At 39.4% G+C, this 12,695-nt stretch overlaps 1 protein-coding gene across 1 annotated transcript; it reads right to left on the bottom strand.

Annotated features, from left to right (window-relative positions):
• Positions 1-510: 510 nt before the first annotated feature.
• Positions 511-12,153, bottom strand: LOC136230638 (acid phosphatase 1-like). Its single transcript, XM_066019769.1, has 3 exons — positions 11,616-12,153; positions 935-1,144; positions 511-842 (listed from the first exon to the last, which is right to left on the bottom strand). The coding sequence occupies exons 1-3, from the start codon at positions 12,011-12,013 to the stop codon at positions 665-667; spliced, it is 786 nt and encodes a 261-aa protein (XP_065875841.1). The 5' UTR covers positions 12,014-12,153; the 3' UTR covers positions 511-664.
• Positions 12,154-12,695: the final 542 nt, after the last annotated feature.

Raw genomic sequence — 12,695 nt, 5'->3', positions numbered from 1 at the left:
ATATCCAAAATATTGATATTTATTACCCACCTATTATTTCGTAACATCTATCTCCCGATCTAACAAAACTATTGATTTTTATCTCGTGACCTATTATCCTAAATTACTAATTGAGATTTTATCACTTGTGATGGGTCGGAAGGAAAATGTTATCAAATAATATATGTAGCAAAAACTAGGATTTTTGATAAATTAAGAGATAACTATTATAAAATAATAGATTATAAGGGAAAAAACCCACCATTTTGAATAGGCATATGACAAAAAGTGTTCTCTTGTAGAGCATTTGTGTGTTATTTTTCATATTTAAATTTATTGATATGATATGATAATATAATAGAACTCTTATATCAAGAGATTAGATTTTGACCTAACAATTCGGTTTATTGGTAAAATAGGGAGAACATGTGTTATACATGTTTCAAATCCATCGTCAATTGTGTACAAAGCTAGTCAATATTGTTTTTCAACGCACTTTTCAAGAACATAATTATATAAATGCGGATCGAATGACTAATTGCACAAGAGTTTTAGTAATCCCTTTATAACCAAAAAGTATTATTTGTAGACCTTTTAATTAGGTCAAATGAATCCTTAACAAAGACAAATAAACATTTTGTAGTGCAATTAAGTCCTTAAAAAACAGAAATATGTAATAGGAGAATTAAGAAACGTAGTACATGGAATTAGGCAACTTGAAAGTTCTTTTAGCATAAGGTGGACCTGTTATGCTGCTCCACTGATCTCCTACGATTCCCCAAATTCTATACCCTTGTTCCATCATTCTTTTTCTTGCTCTCCCTTTATATTCCCCCACACTTATCATTTCATCTTCACCACCCCTGCATTCCAATATCAACCCCAATATTAAAGGGCGGATCGAATCGTGCTATTTTTATGGATCCAAAAATAGAGGAATATAATATATATATACCTTAGTATGAGACTAGACCATCCATGGTAGCCAACATTGATAAGGTTATCAACAGTTGGAGATCTTAAGGTTTCAGATCTAGCTGAAACAATAAAGATGTTGTAACCACTGTTCCTTATTTCATTGAACATTTCCAAACTTTGCTCTACTGCTGGTGCATTTCTTCCTTTCATCCATTCTTCTAGTGATGTTTTATTCACAATATCTCCCCTGTACTCATTTTTGTATATTTATTTATTAATTAATCATACTTCAAACTAATTAACTACTTAATTACTTACACTTGCATATACTTTACAACTTTATAGTATATATATAAAACAATAAAAATGAGTATGTGTTTGCCAACTACTTTATCATTTATGGGGTGATATTCAAAAGTCAAGCTTAGAATGATGGCCATGATGGTCAATATTTGTCTTTTTCAACAATATTCTACTCAATTTGAAGATGGGATAGAAGTCCAAATCCATCTCATTCTCATCAAAGTCTCCATGAATAATAAAGAAAATAGTCAAACTGTAAACATCCAATTTTGTTAACAAGGATTGATACATTTCGTTTTCATTTGAAATTCTACATTTATATGTTTGAGTATATAAAAACTTCATTTTCAAATAGTACAACTTTAGACATAAATAAAATGAAATCATACCTTTTTTTTTTTATTGATCTTAATATTCATAACTAGCGTATCTCCTTAACTATGGAAGCTCAATGCAAGTGATTATAACTTATTCATGACTCAATATGACAGTTAGTGGCGGAGTCCGGATTTCAAATTAGGAAGTTAATTTTATTCTTATATTTATAGGCAATTGATTGAATGGATAAGATGGAAAGGCTCAGGCGGACACCAACACCAACGGTGAATGATGAAGGGATTTTGTTCTTTTCTATTGTCCAAGAAGAGAAGAAGAAGCAAAATGGCAGTGTAACCACTTTGCGTAAAAGAATTGGGGACAATCCTTTAAGTTTTTTCAATATTATGCACACTAAAACTACATCGTTTTAGTGTGCAGAATTATTATCTTTTAATTACGGCCCCACGCTAAAATAACGTTGTTTTATTGGACCATAATTAAAAAAAAAGGATAAGGTACCAAAATAGGCCTAAGGTTTTTGAGGAAGTACCAATTTAGGCTCAACGTTCAAAATAGCACCAATATATGCTTAACGTTTACAACATAATATCAATTTAGGCTTAACGTTTACAATATAGCATCAATTTAGGCCTCACGTACAAAATAACACCAATATAGGCTTAACGTTTACAAAATAATACGAATTTAAGCTTAACGTTTTACAAAATATATACAATTTAAGCTAAACGTCATAATTAAATTAATCATATTATATTCTTTCCCTATTAACTTTATATGTTATCTTTTTATTTTGTTCTATATTCTTATTTATTATAATACAATTAATTAGTATTCTTGCCCATTAAAATCTTATATTCGTTTTTCATAAATGATTCCATGACAACTAAATTCCATTGCTCATGTAATATATGCAAACTAAAAGTAATTGAATATCCACAATATTTCGAACACCGACATGTATTATGGGCAAGAAAACTAATTAATTGTATTATAATAAATATTGTGGATATTCAATTACTTTTAGTTTTCATATATTACATGAGCCATGTAATTTAGGAGTCATGGAATGGTTGATGAAAAACAAATATAAGGTTTTAATGGGTAAGAAAACTAATTAATTGTATTATAATAAATAAGAAAATAGAACTAAATAAAAAAGATAACATATAAAGTTAATAGGAAAAGAATATAATATGGTTAATTTAATTATGACATTTAGCTTAAATTGGATATATTTTGTAAACGTTAAGCTTAAATTCATATTATTTTGTAAACGTTAAGCCTATATTTGTGCTATTTTGTACGTGAGACCTAAATTGATACTATATTGTAAACGTTAAACCTAAATTGATATTATGTTGTAAACGTTAAGCCTATATTGGTGCTATTTTGAACGTTGAACTTAAATTGGTACTTCTCCAAAAACGTTAGACCTATTTTGGTACCTTATCCCTAAAAAAAATAAAGGACCCACCCTACACCTTCTTTTCCATCGTGCACGGCAATGGAGAAAAAGTGTCGGACTAATTTTCGGCATAGGCAATACTCTGCTCAAGGTCCCGCCGGAGCTATTGCGGCCCCCAAGCATTGCCACCACTACTGATGATAACTCTAGATATATATCAGAAACTCAATACTGGTCAAGATTTACGAGAGATGCAATAATAAAAGTTATTTTTGGATCAAGAGGTATGGATGGTCCCCACGGGATGCTTGCCTACTGCTTTGTTATCAGAGCTCATCCATACGATATTGTGACTGAGCTATCTTTCACCTCACATTCATTTACACGTCTTAAGATTGATTTATGCTTCCTTGCACCATCGTTCATAGCTTGTATTGTATAAACCCATTCCCTTCTTAGGCCAGCCTCACAGTATGAACAGCTGCCCGAGCCATTGCGGCACCCATAAATGGGGGTGCTTCTCCATCCGGGAGCCACTTTACCATATTCCAAATTCAATGCTTTCAATAAATCCCCTGTAATAGTTCGTCTTGTCCCAGATCTATAACTACCCTTAACGCTTTGTAAAAAAACTTAACTTATTGCATTGGTTGAGATCTGTTGACTTTGTATACTATTCCGTTGTAAATAAACGATCTTATCGTTGCATAGATCCATCTCCATGGCCAGGCGGGTTTGGGGGGAGTCCTAAGAGATCATGAAGGGAGGTTTGTGGCAGGTTTTGCCAGAGGCGTGGGTTGTAACACGAGGGCGGAGATTCTATTCTAAGCGCAAGAATGGGCATCGCTGTAGCTTGCCGGCCTTAGGAAGTTTTTGATTGAGGGCGATGCAAAGACGGTCATTGACCTCATCGCGGGAACCACGCTGGGTGGAAGGCAGAGCCTTTTCTTTCAGATATTAAGGTGTTACTAAGCCATTTAGATCAAGGCCGGCCACATTTTCAGGGAGGGCAATTCCGCGGCTGAAGTCAATAATCAATGATTATGCGGAGGGTCCAGCAGTCAATAATAACCCAAGCAGAAGGGTCAAGCCTATTTTAATTTGTTATTGGAAAATGAGGAGGAAGACATCTGTCATGGAGAGGCAATCCTCAAATACGTACTTTGACCTGACGGCTTACCGTTCTTAGCTTCTGATGGGAATTCCAAGTCGTATTGTCCATCGGAAACATCAATCATAAGATTAGCCAGTCAGAAAGTCTTCGCTCTTTCTTACAAAGACTCATTAGCACGCCAGTCAGTCAGCTTGACCAATAAGACCCCAAAAGGCACGCAATAAGGAAAGGAAGATCACGTATCGATCCATTTATGTTCTGCTACACCCGAAACATTGCATTGGGAAATCCATAGCGTATCAACCTATAGCGTAGAAGAAAGATGAAGCAATCAAGCTTACACTAGGCTTACTGAACACTAAGTCAATCTTATGAAAGATAGAATAGAGTACACGCTAACTTCTGAACTAGAAAGATGAAAGATAGAGAGTACATGCACCTATTCGTTACCAGATAGAAATGCCTAAGGTAAGACGTATGAAGCCATAGCGTGGGAGCGGAACCTTCGAAGCTGGAGTGGTAGTGGGGCCGATCAGCTCTACAGTGAACTTCACGGTCCTGGACATACCAGTCACCTTTTCTCTACTCCTGGGACGTCCGTGGTTCCACCCTTTGGGAGGCATTTCTATGTTCGGTAGCTATACTAGTAGTCACAAGTTGGGCTATACGCTGGGTTCACTTCTTAATCAAAGTTATGTCCGTACGTTTGGACATGGGAGACTGATCAAGTTGTAGGATTGGGTATCCGTGCAATGGCAATGCTTTGGTCTGAAGGTCTCTCACAGGAAGGATCGAAAGGCATACGACAGGTGAGATTAGCCCCGGTACTACCTCTGCCTTCCCTTTCTATAACATACCCTGGCGCCCCCCTTTCCAATCACTAAGAAAAAATCAATGCCAATCAAATCAAAGCCCTATCTAAGTAAAGCTTCGTCTGTTATTTTCTTTTTTCCGGCCCCAGCCCAGCCCCAGGGGAGTTTACTCGACCCATTCCCCAGTCTCCCACACTGCTCAAGTAAGTGTGCGACTCTGTATGAGGACCTCCTTCCCTTCTGCCCACTCTCCGTTCACACGGTTCTCAAAGCAGAGGAGGAAGGGTGGGCAGAAGGTACCACGAGCCCTCTGTCCCACACATCTATCCAGAAACAAGTGTAGTTCACCGGTTCCACCGAATGCTCCTATCTCTCGGCAAAGATCGTGTGAGTGTGCAGTTATGCTTCGGATGCTTCGCCATAGAATAGATCGACTTTTGCCAAATTCCTGTTCAAAGGCTCCTGAAAAACGTTTGATGTTTCAGTCGATCCTCCATAGGATGTTTGTACCTTGTGGGAGTTCGAACATTTCGTCAAACTGTAGTAGGAGTAGGGCTTTCAAGCCTAAAAGAAGAGCTTACTACAGCAGGCGAGGTCGGCTCAAAGACAGGAAGTAATAGGAACGTGGAATCTTATCTAGAGCCAAAAGGACTAAGGAATAGATCTCTTATTCTCCTGTTTTCGGGGGACTTCCTTGGTCACCCTTCCTTTCCTGATCTGATGGATTACTCTTGAATGTTTGCTTCCCCGGAGATAAAGCATATTCTATAGAGTCCATAGGGGAACATGGCATACTAGAGTGGTGCTTCCATATGCCGGATTGGTAGTCTTGTTAGGCACAGTCTTAGTGTTATGCCAGTTATCCAAAAAACGTGAGCGCCCCTGCAATCTTTCTAAAGTAAGAAGCGCGAAACTTTACTTTGAGAAAGAAGGGCCTTCTATTAGAATATTTGTAATACAAGGCGCGTTAGCCTATCTATAGTAAGGGGCCTTTTTCTTGCTCGTTAGCGCTTTAGTTTTCTTTTCAATAAGGACGTTTAGGCTTTACTAATAGAATAGATAGGGCTTTTTCTCGCTTGTTTAGTATTGCTTTGGCTTCGCCGTCCGTATCTTGCTGGCGCGGAAGCTACCGCAACTAAAAGAAAATGAATGAAGGAAGAGAATCGATTTTAAAGACTTTATACGAGATTTCCACGATCAATATCGACTTCCAAGAGAAGAAGAGAGAGTAGTCACAACCTTACCTTAATATCGTGGATAAGGCTACGAGCACTTGCAGCTCGCTTTTCATTGATTCAATCTCCGAAGATCTACCCTTCAGTGAGCTACGGACTATTTCCATTTCTCCATTTAGTCCTCCTTGGTTCGTTAGGCGGCTACACCTAAGCCCGTTCCCTCCGGATGATATCCCAAGACAGCTCAACCAAGAGAAAGAGATCAGGACTCACTCTGGGCGGGCAAACCATAATAACATAAGGAAAAAGCTCTCTCATTCATAGGCATAGAAAGCCCTCAGGAAGGCAAGGCACTCAATCAAACAAGCCGGGCCTGTGCCTGTGCACGGACTAAGCTATTGATCCCGTGACCTCAATCGGAATATCATTTCTTCTATATAGAATTCACATTCATCAACTTGCTTGGCTTACCCTTCGATTGATAGTGGGTGGATTAATTAATTAATTGATTCCGTTCTTTCACCTTTGACCATTGCTCCCTAGATCTCTGAAACCATAGGAGTTCCTCTTGGTGAAGGACAATTTCAAGCTCTTTACGCAATTTCATATCTAAATGAAGCAAACGGTGATAAAAGTTATTAGCAAGGCTACGCTGAACCCATTCAATCCTGGCCGACCTAAGCTAAGAACTGTTCAAGTAGAAAGACCGAGCAGCTAGTTGCCTCATACATCGCTTACAGGGTACAGGCTGACTATCTCCTTACTCTATCCCGGCTTCTTTTGATGCTTACTATGAATTCCTTGTCGGCTTACTAATTAGTAAAAAAAAAAGGCGGTGGTCGACTCATTTTCTTAGTCATACTACCTGAAGTGAGGACTTACCTTGAACAGGCCAAAAGCCTAGAACTCGTGATCAAATCTCTTTCTCGCTGGACAGAGACAGAGTGCAGTACGGTGAGGGATATAGCCCATTACCCGCCCCTTTTTTATAACTAGACTCTCTCTTAACCCATTACCTGACTATAAAGGTAGCTATTTCGCTTGACTCTTTCTCCGTTGATTACTATTGGATTGAGCAATTTGACCTACGTGAACACTTCAGCTAGAAAGACAGTATTTCTAATTCAATACATTCTATTGACAAAGACATGTCTAGGCGTTCCCTCTTGCTCCGATCCCCCCTACGCCTAGGACGTTGTCTGGGCCAAGAGCTCTAGTTAGTTGCTGTTTTCAGGATTCCCCTTCTGATTCTTGTATGTATAATAGATTGGAGGAATGAATGCCAATCTCAAATGTCGTTTTCATTTTCTGCGAAATCATCTTATGATGCCAAGTTTACCGCTCCACTAATGGGAGGTCAATGATCAATATGTGTTCGTTTTCTCGCTCAGAGCGGGCGGATATGCACAAGTAGGAAGTTTCCTCAGCCTGAGAGTTGCACAGGCCCCAGTAGGAGCATATGCCTGAAAAATAAGGGCTTTAAATGCTCGTAAGATGGGCTTTAAACGACTTCACCCATAGGCAAGGCTGTGTTTCATCCATATTCTGCTGACCACGAAGTGAAGCAGTAATCATTCGTACAACGGTCGGATACACGCCTCAATTGAATTTAGAACCGATTTCAAATCCAATCCTGTAATAAATTTTGAAGCTCGACTTGAAGGCCTTCCTCAGAACTAACTATCATGGGAGCCCATACCTAAGAAGAGTCAGCCTGTCAGAGTTTGACTGGCAGATGAGTCTTTCTATCTATTGTATTGATACCGCTGTTGCTAAATCTAAGAATATTGGGGAAGATGAAGCGGGAACACTCATTTTAACAATGGCACCAACGGATACTGTCACAGCTAATTTAAGTGCCAGTCCTATACCACCGGGTAGAAGACCCAGATCTCCTCAACGCAGACGCTCTTGGCATAGAAGCTGTCTTCATTTCTGCTCTTGGTCTTACCGGCGCAAATGAATAGTATACGATTCCACTCCAATAGTGTAAAGCATAAGGCTGTTTACTTGCTTACTTGCTTACTTTCTTACTTTAACGAGTAAGGTGAGATCCTTTATCAATGCATTTCTTTCGAGATGCGAATCATAACCTAGTAAAGATATGCCCCTTGGGTTCGACTTTCCTTTCTTATATTAAGAAATTCTATAGTTATAGGGAGGCTAGACATTCGCGGGGGGGTTTTCCCGGTCTTCTGAACTGGAATAAGAATAAGTCTTTCTCGAGTAACTGAGACTCTTAGTGGTGCGGAGTAAGCTATAAAGTTGCTGTCCGAAAAAAACCGAAATGATTAGCTAGAAGCCATCGTTCATCACATTCACGACAGGATTCGAAGCTGATGTGGACCTACCGTTTAGACTCGCTTTTCATTGACTCAATCTCCGAAGATCTACCCTTCAGTGAGCTACGGACTATTTCCATTTCTCCATTTAGTCCTACTTGACTGGCTCACGTACTATGAGCCTATCCTCGCGCATGAGAAGAGGAGTGAGAGAGAGCCCATCACCTTACTAGAAATAGAACTGGAAAGCCCATCTCCTTCTTAGCTACGCTACCCTTCCTCGATAATGGGTACTCATAGTTTTGCACAATAGGACAAGCAGGTCAATTGTGCAGGATCGAGCCCTGACTTTGGAAGCCATCCATTCGGAACTTATCCCCGTTGTGGCTAGTTAGGCGGTGGGAACAGCCGAGCTCACTATTTCCATTAGACTCGCAGAGCAGAACGGATGCTACTAAAGAACCTGAACTAGGCTACTACCGAGCAGCTCCTACCTTATATTTGAGACAGATGAAATAGCTATAGATCTGAACCTAAGTACTCCTCCCGAGCCCTTATTGAACTTAATTACCCTTGCTTTCTTCTGTCTTTACATTAGTTCATTCTTTATCTAATTCTGTAAGTTTCACTTACTTCCTATTCTTCAACTGAAACTGAGACTGAACAACTTAAATGTGTTATGCAACAAAGCAAACAGCAGAGGGAATCCCAGTCGTCCTCATGGCTAGTCTTAGACTCTGTGATGAATCAATAACTTAATGGCACTGTGAACTGCGGGATCAGTTCCCGGCTTATTAATAGATAACTAAAAGAGGGGAACACAGATAGGAGTTTCCAAGGTCAAGGTCTAGTTACAACTACCGTGACAGTCTTTTTTTTCTTCTGCAGCCGATAGGGCTCGTTCAAAGCGAGTCCCAACAGCCTTGTTTTGGTGACGTCTTAACACTTTTATTTTAGCTTTGGTAGCGGTTAAGGCATCCAGGCACGGATGTCAGAAGGCAGTACGTCGGCAGGAAGGATGGTAGCTTCTTGATACTAAGGGCTGCTACAATCCAACAAGCCTGAACTCGTTACTGACCTTTGGGCGGACTAAAAACTAAGCAAATCCCGATGAAGTTTAATTCTTCCACTCTTGTATCAGTGAAAAGCGGCGGAGCTTTAAAGATGACAAAACTTCCCTTTCTTCCTCTTCTTTCTTTTTTCTTTCTTCGACTTTCTTCGACGAATTTCGGTTATGACCAATGCCCCACTAGCTGAATAGGCGTAAGAAAGCTACCTGAAAAAAGGAAAGGCAAGGGTCCGAAGCGAAGGAGACGAATTGCCTTTTGCCAGAGAGATTTTTTTAGAAATTGGATAAGGAATAAGGAATTAAAAAATAGAATAGAAAGAATATAAAAAAAGGGCCGAAGGGAAGGGGGCCCACTACTTCTTCATTCAGGGGGGAGACTAGCCTCATTACTTCCCACTGGGCGAGAGGTGGACCTAAGCTTTGGATTCGCTGGGGGGATGCTCGCTCTGGAATTGGCTCCACTATTGATTGATTCCGCTGCCAATAGGCCGTCTTCGATCTGCTAGCTCTACCTTTTTTCGAACTAGAATTAGACGGACGGATGGATGGCGGGGAAGCTTCTTAGACTCGGTCAAATGCCTCTGCCTCCGTCTTTCATGCTTGCTCGGATGTTTATGGTGCTTCAATGGGTTCTATTTGGTTAACTAGCACTGGAACATGTGGAATAGGCTCTGCCACCGGCGGTACTCTCCTTATTATACTGAAGCTGCCTTTGTATATATATGCCTATATTTTAGTGGGCTCTGCCCTTGCCCTGTTAGTCATCTCAACCAAGATGTCACGTAAAAAGTTGGAGATAGTAGATTGAATGGCGGAGTCCCTTGTGAAAGAAGAAGCTGCATCGAGAATGGCTTTTTTCAAATAGGAGCTGCAGGCCATCAAGGTAGTTTACTCGTTAGAGGTAGTTTACTCATTAGAGTAAAATACCTTAGCGGTTAAGCCTATTTATTATCTGTTCAAGCTTTGGATTCGCTTTCCTTCTATGTATGGTTCGCATCGAGGAAATGGAGATGCAGGTGAATCACCCCCAGTGGCTTAGTCAATTGGTGCAAGCGGTTAAAGTCTGATATTGCTTCCTAAGTTGATGTCATAGATCGTGAAACTGCCGTTCCACAGCTTAAACCGCTTGCAATTCGATACGAACGAGCTTATTGACTTGACTACAAACGACTACGACGACAGGAAGAGACGGAAGCCAGAAACAAAGAAAGAGCTTCCCTTACTTAGTAAGTATCCTCCGCTTTACTTTGGCCTATATACTAGCCTACCCTTCTCTTTCTCGTTATCGGTCAATCGACTAGTGCTACCCGAACAAGAGTCAGAGAGGCCTTTAAAGGCGTATAGTGGGTAAAGGGGTAAGGTAAGGCTCTTTTCTTCGGCCTTGGTTAAATTCGAGGAAGTGGACGACCCGAAATAGAGGTTCTCCTTCTAGGGTAAGAAAGGAAGTCCCATGGAATCGTTCCGCTTTCTCCCCTGTCTCATCCGTTCCTAAAGGTACGAAGTTACTTGACTGTTAAGGAAAGGGGACTACGAAGTTGCTTTACTTTACCGGCAAGGTTTGAAAATGCTTGACCGGGACCAGAAGTTCACTAGCTCGGCCAAAAAGTGGAAGCTGCTCGACCGTAAGGAACAAAACGAAAGTTGCTTTCCCGCGAGACCAGACGGGACAGGTATGGAGTCCAGACGGGACAGCGGTTGGGAAGACGAGTTTTTAGTAAAGTAAAGGCTTCTAAGGCGAAAGCGTTAGTTGCGAGCTTAGAAGGCATTAGTTAGATTGTCTAGATTGTTACAGTTATTCAACCCTAGTACTTGCTTAGGAACCCGCAGCTTAGCTTATTTAGCCGTGCTTCTGCTAATTTCTCAGCCAGCCTTTTCTTTTACCGAAACACCTTTTCTCCCGATCCCCCATCCCTTACGAAGCCTAGGCTTTCTTCCCTACCCCTTTAAATTTTTTAGTTAAATTGATTATATCTGGAAAAAAGATCAATTGATTCAAAATATACTTTCTTGTATGAAACTATTAACTATAACTATGAACAAAAACATTGCATTTAATTAGAATTATCAGCTTGGATCGATTTTTTTGTTTAATTGGTCTTATCACAAAAATCAATTGATTCAAAATATATTTTCTTTGTATGAAAGTATTAACTATAAACAAAAACATTGTATTTAGAATTATAATCTCATAATAATTAATAGGAGGAAGAAGCAGGTACCCGAAATGGTGTTTCTTGAAGTAAGGAATGGTAGACAAAAGGGTATCATCAACATCAAAGATCCAAGCATCTTTACCATCTCCTTTCAAAAAACAGCACGAGCTAAGATAGATCTTAACCTCTTCAACTGCTTTCTGAGAATCAGCCTGGTACTGAGTCGAAGTCATGTAATGTTTTATATGACCTATGCATTCTTGAGGAACAGCAGCAAACTCTCTAATGTTGTTTAATTCAACATTGATCCTCCAACTTTCACAGTAACTACTCAACCCATCTCTCAACAATCCTGTTTCTTTTCCACATTCCTTGTTTTCATTGAAAATGTTGAAAAGATGTGAGTATATTAGCCCGATTGACAGGGTTGTGAAAATCAATCCGAACACTAATTGTGCTGCCATTAATTTAGGGAGAGACAGAAATGGGGAATTCAGTTGTGTGGGATTTTGGAAAATGAGTCAAATAAATATTAGATCAAGGAACTAGTGTTACCATCTGGCATAATAGATGCAGATATTTTCGTTTTAGCTCAAACTCGTTCTTTGCGTTATGGCATAAAACATCTTACTAATATAGTCCAGTCACCCACTCTCAATTTTCGATATGAGATAAGGTTCAAATTTGTCCATATCATTTTTGGAGAAGTATAGATTTATATTTGACATATGAAATGGTGCAAATTTACTGTTAACGTTTCTAATCAAGATTAAGTTGATCTCAAGTTACTAAAAATTTGAACGGCCTGATTTACCTGTTATTTGACTGTCATATCAGTCATTCCAAATAGATTTATCGGTATATTGGAACATTTTCATATGTTTTGGCTAGTTGTTTATAACAGTATTAGTAACAAAACAAACATTTTAGTGCATTTGACTTGTTTTCGTGTAACTAACTCATATGTATCAGACTTAGTTATTGACATTTATCAAATTCTTTTGAATAATACTATAAATATCCTATATATAATTGATATTTAGGATGACAACAACAACAACAAAAAAGTCTTAGTCCCGAAATGATTTGGGGTCGGCTAACATGAACCATCATATAAAACCGTGAAATCAAGTCGTGTCAGCGACA

The sequence above is a fragment of the Euphorbia lathyris genome, chromosome 5 (genome assembly GCF_963576675.1).
Source record: "Euphorbia lathyris chromosome 5, ddEupLath1.1, whole genome shotgun sequence".
Classification (NCBI taxonomy): Eukaryota; Viridiplantae; Streptophyta; class Magnoliopsida; order Malpighiales; family Euphorbiaceae; genus Euphorbia; species Euphorbia lathyris.
The sequence above is the reverse complement of the archived record's forward strand: the minus strand, read 5'-3'. Positions and strand labels throughout refer to the sequence as shown.

What these genes read in the sequence shown, in the direction of transcription:
- LOC136230638 (XM_066019769.1), bottom strand. Translation starts at nt 12,013, where the DNA reads ATGGCAGCACAATTAGTGTTCGGATTGATTTTCACAACCCTGTCAATC. An exon ending in TTCAAGAAACACCATTTCGG is followed by an intron (nt 1,145 to 11,615) that starts GTACCTGCTTCT and finishes AAATGAGTACAG; the next exon opens with GGGAGATATTGTGAATAAAA. An exon ending in TGGTCTAGTCTCATACTAAG is followed by an intron (nt 843 to 934) that starts GTATATATATAT and finishes ATTGGAATGCAG; the next exon opens with GGGTGGTGAAGATGAAATGA.